The sequence below is a fragment of the Aulostomus chinensis genome, chromosome 13, assembly GCF_037954235.1.
Source record: "Aulostomus chinensis isolate RoL2024-O1b breed Wild chromosome 13, RoL_Achi_v1.0, whole genome shotgun sequence".
Lineage (NCBI taxonomy): Eukaryota > Metazoa > Chordata > Actinopteri > Syngnathiformes > Aulostomidae > Aulostomus > Aulostomus chinensis.
Window position 1 is genome coordinate 24,204,519 of NC_141332.1, and position 12,661 is coordinate 24,217,179.

Consider the following 12,661-nt stretch of genomic DNA (forward strand, 5'->3'; position numbering starts at 1 on the left):
CGTGCGCTTCCCTCGTCTCAAAGTCATTGTTTCTGGGGTTATTTTTGGTTAAATGTCTGTAGTCTGTGGTTCACACTAACTTTTAGTGAAGTTTTCATCAAGGTAATCCTCACTAATGAACACTTTAGGGATTTTTTTTAAAGAATAAATGCAGTTGTTGGAAGTATAAAGCTCAACTTGTTGCTGCACTGAACCAAGCAGAGGCGCACGACTTCACCGCCATAACTTACTGTAATTTAACACTTCTGCCATTTCTGAGACTTTTAAAAAGCTTTAAAATCCAGTCTTGTGGTATTCACAGATGTATTTTATGCCGTAAAAAACATTAAAATACCCAAGGTAAAAATGCGTAAGTCTTATAAACTTTTGTTTGCCCCTGAACTTATTCTCGCTAACATTTTTTTTTAAATTCAGCGTAAGAATCCCATCGGCTTTTAGTCGAGGGAAGCCACGGCGATGCTAACTTCTGGGTTGCCCCACAAAAATAAGTCCTCCTTGCTGCAATCTATACTTGTATCAAAAACAGTTTACATGTTGAATGCATGTAAGAATTCTAAAGCTGCAGCTAAGTGATATCTATAAAAGCAGATTTGGAAACATGAACGCACTTCCTGCCTTGGCAGAGTGGTTTTAATCTCATCGAATAACAAACTGCTGAAATCATGACCAAATGTTCATTACTCTGAGCATCAGGGTCCGTTGTTGAACATTTGTGGAAATGTTACAGGGGTTCTTTCTTACTAGTGCATGTCTTGGGAGATGTTAACGCTTGTGTGGTTTCACCTCTGAAGAAAACAAAGCATGAGTCAATGTAGACTAGCTCTGTGTGTTTAGCTTGTGTGTGTGTGTGTTTAGCTTGTGTGTGTGTGTGTGTGTGTGTGTGTGTGTGTGTGTGTGTGTGTGTGCGTTCTCTCTGCATGCATGCTTGCACGTATAAACGCATTGCCTGTAATATTCTCTGCATGTATCTGTCTGAGCTTCAGCTATACGAACACTCACATCCCACAGACCTACACCCTGTACCCGTCTGTATGCATTATGTTCTTGGCATGGCCTCTGTTTCTCTTTGCTGGTCGCGCCAAAGCTGAGCCTGCCCGACAGACAACCACGAAGAGGAGGAAACGGAAGAACTCAGCCAGCAGCGCCAACAGCAGCGTGGGCACCACTGCCAGCAAGAAACGCAGCCCCGCCACCAACTTCAGCCTCTCCAGTCAGGTACCTGTAAGCATCAACTCCACTTGGTTTGCCTCTTCCTTTATTGTATTCTCAAAATCTACATGCATGTTTGCAGGGTTACAATTCCTGATGGTATTGCAGCTATTAGTTTAATTTATTTGCATAAATGAGGGAAAAAAAGCGCGACAAGGAGAAGTTAAAAAAGAAACACAAGCCTGTGTAGCGAGTCTCCCAGTGGGACTTGCTCCAAAAATACAAAGGAAATATATTAAATATCAAAGTGTGACAGAAACAACATTAAAATGAATCAAAGCAGAACACGGTGCAGCTAAGTGTATGAATGGAAAGTACAGGTCTCTGCGTGTTGTATCGCACTGCTTTCTGAATATGTGTGCTTGGAAACACCCTGTTGACCTTGTTGCCCATCCAAGTGGCTGCAGCCACCAGGTTTGGAGAAGTTTTAATAGGACCCCCTCCACAGTACAGCCACAGTGCTTCCAAACTCCAAGCAAGGTACTAAATTCACAGCTGCCCAGAGGACCAGCTGGTCGTCCTTACCAGCGTAGCATAAGCAGAAACATATGAATGTGAAACGGGAAGCGTTTGACTTTTTTTTTTTTTCCAAAGGAAGCCATGGCGATGCTAACTTCCTTACCTAAACTAAACGTACGTGGGACCGGGTTGATGGAAGAATTTTGGGCTTGTAAATACAATCAGAAATTTTCAATGATTTATCAACTAAACATAATTGTGACATAATTAAGTAACTGAAGATAATCATTAGTTGGCTGCCTGTTGGTTCCCAATGTGATCATTTTGAGGCAGGAACCAAACACATCTTGATAATTTTCCATATTATCTGCATATATTTTTAAATAGTACACTTACCATTTTAGACAATAATCCCTCAAATAGTCCAGTCTTTTAATTATCATCAAAATTACTGCAAGAATTAATACAAGATAAGATAATCATCAGAATTGTGGTTTGACAGCAGCAAAGAGACAGCAAAAACACAGAATCAGAACATAAAAATTAATAAGTAAACATACAAAAGTAAGGTAAACTTAAGGAAAAGGCCGTGACATTTATATACATAATTACTAAAATACCCCCAAAAAATATGAAGTGTTAATGAGAAGGAAAGTTGTGTCGTGTTTTCCTCTGTGCCAAAAAATAATATCATATATAATGAGCTGATATTGTTTTTTGGATTGGAAGTAAAGAAAGAATTTGTTTGTTCTGTGGATGCAACTGTCCTTGGTTTTATTAGTCCAGTAAACAGACACAGCTTTGCTGTTCCGCTTCAGCAGGGGCTTCATTAGATTTGGGGTCTATTCCTGTTTTTGATTGTTGTTTTGTTTAGTTTTATTTGCATATCTCACCTTTCCTTACATGCCATATTTTTAAGTCTGTTTACTGGAGTGTAGAAACTGAATGAAGAATGGTCTCAAACCCTTCTAGTGATCTCTGAAAGCAAATACTGATCGATTCATGTGCGTATGTAAATCGACAATTAATCACAAAAGAAAAGAACTGCGTTGACTGCTGTAAAAACAAAACCCGAACATTTAGTGGATTGTTAGATTTTTATGACAGGACATGATATGGAAAGAGTAAATATCTGAATTACATCACAGTTTTCAAACTAGGGAAAATTTTGTGGTTAACAAATACAACAGCACCAGCCAAAGTCCTGCACATAAACTCGCCAATAATCATAAAAATCACAAACTGTCACCTAAAAGCGTGTAAACTTGAGAAGCCACTGGAGAGCCTGCACAGTGCACGCTGTGTTTTAGGGTATGGATGCCTGATTTTGCTTCATGTCTCCATCACAGGCCACTTGACACAGTTCGAGGTTAAACAGCCTCTTAACCGGCTGAGTATTACACCACATGCCTGGCACTCCCCTGGAGGATTCGGCGCTGTCTACAGAGGCGCTGCTTCTTTCATACGCAGCTCATTATAAACATACTGTTATATATTTACACTGCTGCATCTAATTTACTATTCTGTGCCCACACTGGTGCAGAACACCAATATTTTCCAACGCGGGTCATTCCAGTGCAGCTTAAATGTACTGATACCAAACCCAACTGGAATATATCTGTTTTAAAATGTTGCTGGGTAATGTGTGTTCATTTTGTACACAAAGAATAAATCAGTTTAATAGGAAATGTAACTATGCTGATGTCCTTTTATACTTAGAGTAGTAAAAAAACACATTTGTTTGAATAATTTTAACATTGTGCAGGCGAGTTGTTGTATCTCCAACTATTCAACAAAATTTGATAGTTTAGCGAGAAAAATTCACTTTTTTTTGCAGTTCCTCTAAATAGGAAATATATTCTGTTTCTCACCCACACACACACACACACACACACACACACACACACACATACACATACATACTGTCCTTCTATTTTGTTTACCGTGGTTTGCTGTCTCGTCATCTTCTCTGATTTGTTGCCCTCACTTCTCCCTCTCACGGATACATCACACGCACAAATACACACAGCGTGCACAATTGTTTTCTCTCTAGAAGGCAGTTTGGCTCGGTGCCAGCTCTCATTATCACCGATATCTGTGTACACTCCACCCCCAGCCCCTTCCTCCTTCACATGCACACACTGTACTCCATCAGTGCCCCCCTCCCCGTATAACAGCACCCTCCCTCCCACACACACACACACACACACACACACACACACATACCACTCATGCCGTACATTCACACGCCTCTTAAACATTGGCAGCGTAGCTGGTAACATGCTGGATACATATGTTGCATGCCTGCTGTCTTTGTCTGAGAAGTTGTTCGTTTGTGGCTGAGCACAAGCGTACGTGAGTCCAATGACAATAAGGAGTGGACCCTCGCAAGGGGAAGGGGGGGGGGGGGGGGGTTACCAGCGGCTGGAGGAGAGGAGGTGCGGGGGAAAGAAAGATGGGGAGGGTGGGTGTTTATAATATGAGCAACACTGACCTCTAGTGGACTGAATTTAATGTTGTAGCACTTCCTTCACCCCAATCAGGCCTTTTTAATTTTTGATGCTGCAAGTCAGTGTCAGTGTTTTTTGGTCATAAGCAGATAAAAGGACCAAATTCATCATTCAGGGTCCATCCTTGGCATGGAAAGAGTTCAGAGCAGCCACTCTGAGCTCACGACAAAAAACAAGGTCTTACCAAGAATAGTTGTCTAATTTTGAATTAAAAAATCTCATTCTATTTCTTATGACAGGATCATCTAAGTGATGTACTGTACAAGACAATGACGGCGCAATGTTTCAAGGAAAAAGAAAAGAAAAACTTTTTACATTAGCAAACTGATGAACTTACCACAACAACAACAACAACAACAACAACAAAACAGGTTGAGGTCTTTTTCTTTGACTTGAACTTAGACAAATTTACGTGCCAAGACTGTTTTGCAGTGGAAATAGTTTGAAAATTGCAACAAAAACGTTCCTTTCTAAACAAGAGAGTTGGAGCCGAAGCGTAAACACTGCCTGTCAGGTGGCGCGATTAAAAAAAAATACATTAAATATCCTTTGATTTGTAAACATATTTTACAAAAGTAGAATTATCATTGATTGCAATAAAACTTTTTGTTATTTTTGTTTCCTAGTTTTCTGAAATATCAGTCCATTGTGTAATTTAAAAAATTTGTGACAAATGTAAAGATTGACCCTTAAATTTGATCTGATTTTATAGAAATTAGTTTTATATTTTTATGGTTAGCAGTTAGGTTTTTGGTCCCATTCAAAGACTCCGACTAGCTTTTATTTAACTTGCTTATCTTATTGTTGTGGAGCATATATCTCCAAAAACAGACAAACAAAAGACGATCAGTCGAACAGCAGACCCGCATACTAGAACACAAATGTGCGTTCAAGGTTGAAACTAATCCTGCTCTTCTTTTTCATGTTTGCTGCGCTGCCCGGGTGTTTTAGTAGTCATGCATTGATGGCATATTTAATGTATGTCTTCAGTGGAGTCCTACAGGAGCTGAAAAATCGAGACACATTTTTATGATATAAAAGAGCAATATATAAGGCAAACAGGGCCGTGTTTTGGTTTTAAAAGTTTTATCTTCTAACCGAGGCTGAAGACGGTGTTTAACACCTGGCCTTTGTTCTGGGTCTGGTTCCAAGGAGGAAATATGTGATCCTGGCTCGCCGCCGCTGCTCATCTCTGTGAATATGTTAAAGCTGATGCTGGATGAATGAAGCGAGCGATGGCGTCAGCCCATTCAGAGTTGAGCCCGTTAGCTAGCATGAAGGCTAACTCTCAACAAGATGAGTCGTCAAGTAGACAGTATTAATTAGCTCACAATTAGTGCTCCCCAGTCTCAGACTAGCCACCAGCTGTTATTGTCGGAGGGATTTTTTTGGGGGGGGGGGGGGGGGGCAAAATTGGCCAGAGGTAGGTTGACAGGCCTCCTCACAGGAACAGATGGCAAATGCAAGGCTTGTTGGCAATCAGCACGTTTTTAGCTAATGACTTAATTAGCTATGCAAATTGACAAATTAGTGTGGATATTGTCATTTAGTTGAAAAGCTCACCTAAATTAATTAGCCTGATTAAGGCATAGTGGGGTGTAGAAGTGGTCGCTAGGGGAGTTTTGGGGATGGCTTGGATAAATAAACTGCCTCTTCCTATTGGTTCTCCTCACTGGTGTCTGTGTGTGTGTTTTGTGTGGCAGATTTGTGTGATGAGCTAGTTTTGTTTGTATATTTACAATATCATTATGCATGTTTGGTTTGTGCGTGTGTGTTTATTTGTGTACAATATTTGGGGTTGCGTGTACTCCGGTGTGTGTGTGTGTGTGTGTGTGTGTGTGTGTGTGTGTGTGTGTGTGTGTGTGTGTGTGTGTTGTTTTTTTTCCCTGTGTATAATACAAAGGGTTAATGTGAGTATGCATGCAGGACCTTTTGTCTGCGTCCGTGTTCTGGTGTGTGATTGTCTGTTACTGTTTGATTGCACAGTCAGCTTATCAGTGTGTGTGCGTTCGCGTGCGTGCGTGTGTGTGTGTGTGTGTGTGTGCGCGAGGCTGAGGAGTAGGTCGAGGAGAGCGAGATCTCCCGAGCCAGCCAGCGTTGACACACATGGCTAGTGATGCGTGCGCTCCATTTAACTGTACAGCTTCTTCCAAGGTTGCAGTGGGTGGCGCTGGACTCGCCAGCAGGGAGAAGCTCGGCCAGTCGGAGGAAGACGACTTTCAAAGACTCATAATAGACACGGGGATCCAGACATGACTCATAGATCTCTGATCAATATTTGTGTTCATGATTTGTCAATAGAATCATTAAGGAACAGTAATCACATCCTAGTACAATGCCACCTTTCACAGGGATGATCAAGGTTTCTTACCACCTCAAGCGTCATGGATGTATACGGACAAACCTCTCTCCTAGCCTTCCTTGACCTGTGTGAGGGCCATGTCCATGAAAAATATGTCTTACATGATGAGTATTGATTGGCCAGTTAGAGATCGCGGGGTTCTTCTTTCTGTTCCGGAAGATTTAATTTGCAGAGTGCTTGGAGACGCCGTATGGTTGAGTTCAGTCAGTCCTAACCTCGCTCATGCTATACAGCTCCTCTTCTGTCCTGAGCTGGAGGTCTGCGTTGAAGCAGAAAAATACTGCACATGCCTCCTGAAGTAGGGGGTGGGGCCACTGTCACGCTGCTAGGAAACTGCAGAGCCCCAGGAAGGTCATACTTGAAAAAGTTTTTTTTTTTTTTTTTTTAAAGTAATGTCATTATCTTGAGCTAACAAGATAAATCAACTGGATATTATCTCATTATCATGAAACAACATCATTTCTTACATAACCGGACAACCAGTCTGCCATGAGGAGATAGCGTCTGTTTTCTCAAGATGATGATTTTGTGTCAGGATCACGAGTTAATGAGGTTTTTATCTTGTGACTATGAGATAATATCCCATCATCACGACAACGGGAAAATCCTCCAAAGACAGCCTTTGTCGGCTTCTGCAGGAAACGGACGTGTATTCAACATAAATTTCTGCAAAACATAAGGCTGAACATTTGAAATTCTTCTGACCTTAAGGCCTGCTGTGCAATATCTAAGATTACAGGAGGTGTCATACAGCGAAATATGTCCAACTGCCACTCCAAATGAAGCATTGTGGTGATATTCCAGCTTCTTAATGGTATTCATCATCCTCGTTTGGTGCAGATTTCTGCAAAAAAAAAAACAGTTGTAATTTCAGGTTGTTTTTTTTTTCAATTAAAATATGAATGATGACACAGGAATTTTGATTACGACTAATATTCTCTTCATATCACAACTGCATCAGTCCAAATAATCCCAGTTGTATATTATTTCCTGAAATTGTTCAGCTCCAACACAAAGAGGGTCAAATAACTTCATAAAAACAAAGTTATTTGTACACTGTTATTGAACTTCTTGATTATACCACATAGTACCTATAAGAGAATGGGAGGATACTTGTTATTCAGCGATGGGAACAAGAGTTCTGGTGATACGCAGTATATAAAACAACACATTAATAATCCTTCAATTAAAACAAATGAAGAATTTATTTTCCTTTGAGGAAAGTGTTAAAGATTTAGGACACAGCTGAGTCGGATCTTCTCTGGTTTTACCACGTTGAGTCTGGGAAGCGGTCAACCTGATGACTTCTCATCTGGTCGATGTTGAGACAAATCGTTATTCTTGTGATTTGATGGTTTTGTTTGGGAATCGTTTACTTTCAAAGCTGCTGACGTGGATTCCTTAAATATGAATGGGTTTGAATGTGTAGAATGTTTATTAAATGTCACTTTAGGCTGCAGGGATGTGTTGAAAGTACGATGATGCATTCAGAAAGATGGGAAACCTCAACCAACGTGGAGGTCTGGTAAAAAGCTGAGGAAAAAAGACAGACGAATTTACAAAGCCTGGAATGTTTGTTTGTTTGTTTTCTGCCCTTAATCTTCTGTTACTCATTTAAATTGTTCGGTGATATGATCTAAATTCTAATGATTTGTGGTATATGCTTGTATTCATTCTGGTTGGTTTTGACTAAACTTAAGCTTAATCTTTTTATTTTCTATTTTCTGTAGAGATTAAATAGATCATCAGCTGGTAAAAGATCAGCCCCTGGTTTGTTTTTCTTCTAGAAGGATTCTGTGGTTGATTTTTTTTTTTTTTTAAAAAAGCATCAGATTGAATTACATTTTTTTTCTTTTTTTCCCCTGGGATGTAAATATGTGCAACTGAAAACTTACATATTCATTTATTTGAAGTCATTCAAACGTTATAAGGTGCGCTGAGTTGATGTAGAGAAGCTGCTCCGGTCTGAGATGAAACAGATACGCATTGATTTCCTCTCTCTTTCTTTCTCACTCACTTGTTCATTTTGAATCACCCAAAGGCTAAATATGGACGTCCCTGTGAAAAACCGAACACACATCACGCTTGACTGCGTACAAAACAATTATATTTATATACTAGTGAGTGACAGACTCAAAGAATCTTAAGCTGGTAGAAAACAAATTTTAAAAAATGAGGTAACAAAGAAAGAAATTGGAAAAAAAAGACAAGAAAAATAAGGGCAAATGAAAAAAAGTCTCCACATCAGTGCAATTGCTTAACTGTTTTACCAACTGTATTGTATTATTTATTTCCATGTTTACAGCTACTTACAAAGGTATATACTGTATCTACCCTATTAGTTGAAAACGGGATAAAACTAAGTACTTAAACATTTTAAAATACATTCAAGGAAATTTTAGGGCCAAATGTAACAATCTGTTCACGTTACATGTTACTTTTACACGTAAAGTTTACATTACTTTCCCACGGTGGTGTTGTGGGTTAAATTTCTACTTCCAGGTCCACATTGTGAGAGAGTCCTGGATGTTTTAGACTGACCGCTGTCAACAGAATAACTGTAGACTCACATTCAAAGCCTCGTGTGCGTCAGGCTGAAAAGAGGCTTGTGTTTATTTAAGAACAATTGAAGGTCACAGTCAACTTTAAAAATATAACCCAGAGTTGCCTCAAGTAACATAAATATTGATGGACAGCTAGAACATGATGTCACATTTAAAAGAGAGGAGAACATTTGTATCTGTTTATCATCCCTGCCTCTCTCTCCTCTCCAGGACGTGATGGTGGTGGGCGAGCCGACCCTGATGGGCGGCGAGTTCGGAGACGAGGATGAGCGTCTGATAACTCGTCTGGAGAACACGCAGTATGACGCCACCAACGGCCTGGATGACGAGGACGACTTCAACAGCTCCCCTGCTCTGGGCAACAACGCCCCCTGGAGCAGCAAACCGCCGGCGGCCCAGGACAGCAAGCCTGAGAGCACAGCGCCCCAGCCGTCACAGTAAAACACAAGAAGAAGAAAACCACCTTGACTCCATGTGGACTGGACTTCAACCTCTCTCCATTCCTCTGAGGGCAGCGCTTCTATGCCTCACAACATTGTACTGAATCAGAACCCCCCGCCTGCCAACTCTTCGCTGGCATCTCCAGCCAGAGCACGTCAGCCCTGGATATTTTCTTCTTCTCTGATTCGCTGTACCATTTTGGAGAACGCTGATATCTGGCAGCATTGCACAGCAATATCCACGTGTCAAAGACAAGAGATGCATCCAAGTTGTATGCACAACAATGTAAAAATAGCACGGCGGGGGCTTTTTTCTTTTTTCTTTTTTTTTTCCAAGAATACAGTGGACAATTGTGGATCAAATTCTCCTCCTTGGACCCTCAGATAGAAACCTCTCGTCTGGTGGAATATCACAGCTGTGATTGGTTGACCTGCAGGTCGCAAGTCATCTCGCTCAGAGTAGACAGCGGAGAGAAAAGAAAAAGGATGAAACAACAAACAATACATCTAACCAAAAAAAAAAAAAAAATAGCCAACTCAACAGGAAGAAGGCAAGGTGTTTTTAAGAGCCGAGAGAGTCGATGGAAGAATCTAACCACATTGGAGACAAATGAAACATTGTTTGAGGCAATTGCATTTTTATTGGAAATTCAATCGGCTGTTGGTTTGTTTCTGCTGTTGCTGTTATTTCCATTTCCAATTAAGAGGAAATAACAGTTCTCTACCACTATGGACTCCTTTCAAATGAGGGAAAATTGTGTCCTAAGATTGTTTTTCCACATTACTGCGGTTGTCACAGATTGTGATTTCATGCAAACCAGTTTGATTGTGTTCGCTGTCTATTGGTATTTTGCTTCTCTCAGAATCCTTTGCCAACATGTTGTAATTTTGCAGATGTGAACTTAGCCAACACACGTTAATGGTTTTGGGTTTTTTTCCTCCTCCTCCCTCCTCAAAAATTGGACTTCTCTCCCTTTAACGACCAACTCCCAAACTGATACTAAAGAATTTCCTGCATGATTTTATAAGATTTTTATTTTTGTTATCTATATGTACTTTTTAAAAACACACAACAGTCTGATTTTCCTTTTTTGGGTTCATCAGTTTGGGAACACTGTTACAACGTTTGTAGCTCTGTAAATAGAGGTGGAACTGATTTTGTCCACTGTAAATCAGCCGCAGAGACCAGTCTGGATATGGCAGCTGTTTTGTTTTGTACAGAAGGTTCAGATTTCTGTCGGGTGGTCTGGATGCTTGCTGGGTTGCTTCTGTTAAAACCAAATTCTCTAATGTTCCCCATCCTCCCTCTAGCTAGTGGAGAACCAAAGCCACAACGATGACAAACAGTCACATATTTCTTGTATATTCTGTGACATAGAAAGGAAAAAAAAAAAAATTTACATTTTAAAGGCGCACAGATAAAATCCCCTCCACCCCACAGAAATCTCTAACTTCCCTGTATTTGTGTTCACAGTTTAATATTTTAATGAATTGATAACTATCCCTGATCTCTTTTGTTGGACTTTTGTTTGGAAATGGGCAAGAAGACAAAGTTGAATGTCTTCGTACAATTGGATCTTATGGGTATTTATTTGTGCATTTGTAAGGAAGCTAACACATTTCTAAATATGTTTGAGCCTAGTATTATTAGACACCATTTGTACATTATATAGCAGAGGTGTTCAGTGTCATATCTGATGTCTGGTATGTATGCTTTACCATTACGTGTGCCAATAAACTGTGCTTACAATGGACTCCAGCTTGGTTTGGTTACGCCCCTCATGAGTGCATCAGGCTTTTGTGTGTTTGGTGATTTGCTCTGACCTCAGAAGAGCTGCACGATTTGATGAGAAAGTCATGTTGGGATTATTGTGATCAATGTTACAATGTCGAATGTAGAATAATACAAAAGCAGTCCAGTGTTTCGCGAAATATATAGCAATAGTAAGAAAATATCTTTGAAAATAAAGCGCTTTTCCTACAAAATCACAATTTCATTTTTTTTATGTATGTATTTTTTTTTGAAGGTATGTAATTGCAAAGTCTGATAGTCTGATTTGATTAGATGAGCAGCACAAAATTATTTCCAAGGATGTAACATGATCACCTCTATACCTCAAAAACAAATGGAGAAGTTTTGATAAGCTCTGGTGGGAAAATACGTAATAAAACAAGTTAACAAGTTCTTAACTTTTACAGGTGATCCGGATCAAGTTGAAGATCCTGGATCTTGAGGAACATTCCAGGCCCTTGGCAGGATGTAGCTTTTTTTTCTGGGCATGCGGCGGATGAATATCCTGGAAATTCCTTGAGTTTGTTTGAAATAATTGAGATTTTGATGGTATTCTGAATCTGTGGTCCAGAAAACACATTTTTAATGCTTGAAAATTGAACATATTTTGATTAATTCATGGGGTCCATGTGTTTTGATAAGAGAGGATGAGTATCAAGCTCTCTGAGATGTTAAGTAGGGATCATGGTCTGGATGGAAAAAAAATGTATGGCGAATTATTCAATATTCTGTATCATGCAGCGTCCTTGACAGAGGTAAGTGCTTTGTAGTTTTGATAAGTTTGATGTGTTCCTCAATATTAAGTTGACTTAATCGTCTGTTTGGGATGTTTCAGGTCTGAGATGTCAGGGAGATCTACTGCGGTACATTTCAGGACTGCAACTATGGTTTGGACTGTATTTTCTTGCTGTTGTTTTTCGATATCAAGCGAAGGCCAACATCTCAGAGCTGCTGTTTAATAACCACTGGGGGAAATCCCTTTCCCTCAAACAAGAGATAAAAACAAAGATGTTTAGACCCAAAGAGCCTGCAGTTTTACATTAGATGCATGAAGCTAAACGTTGGGATTCATTCATTAAGACTGCGCTTTAAAACTTACCTCTCCTCATCTCAAAATAAATATGCTTCATTATACTGCATGTAAATAGTATTTTTGGATAGCTACGCCTTAAACTCAATTGTGCATGCATTTATTTTACTTTATTTATTTCCCTGAGCATTAAACATTTTAAGATGGATATAATCAGCTATCCAGTACCCTGGATTTGATCTGCCTGCTCTGTATTCATGTGCCTTCTGGATTCAAAGCTCCACTCAAAAAAATG

General features: G+C 39.8%; 1 protein-coding gene across 7 annotated transcripts in view; it reads left to right on the top strand.

Moving 5' to 3' along the window:
- The window catches only part of ldb2a (LIM domain binding 2a), an 88,224-nt gene extending 76,926 nt beyond the window's left edge, over positions 1-11,298 (top strand). For 2 of the 7 annotated variants that reach the window (XM_086222220.1, XM_086222223.1), the window contains 2 exons: positions 1,085-1,215; positions 9,315-11,298. In XM_086222220.1, the coding sequence (XP_086078346.1) occupies positions 1,085-1,215; positions 9,315-9,545 (362 nt within the window). In that variant the 3' untranslated portion in view covers positions 9,546-11,298. Of the gene's footprint in view, positions 1-1,071; positions 1,222-9,314 lie in introns of all 7 variants that reach the window. The other 5 variants (XM_086222222.1, XM_086222219.1, XM_086222221.1 and 2 more) reach the window with 3 other exon arrangements.
- The last annotated feature ends 1,363 nt before the right edge of the window (positions 11,299-12,661 follow it).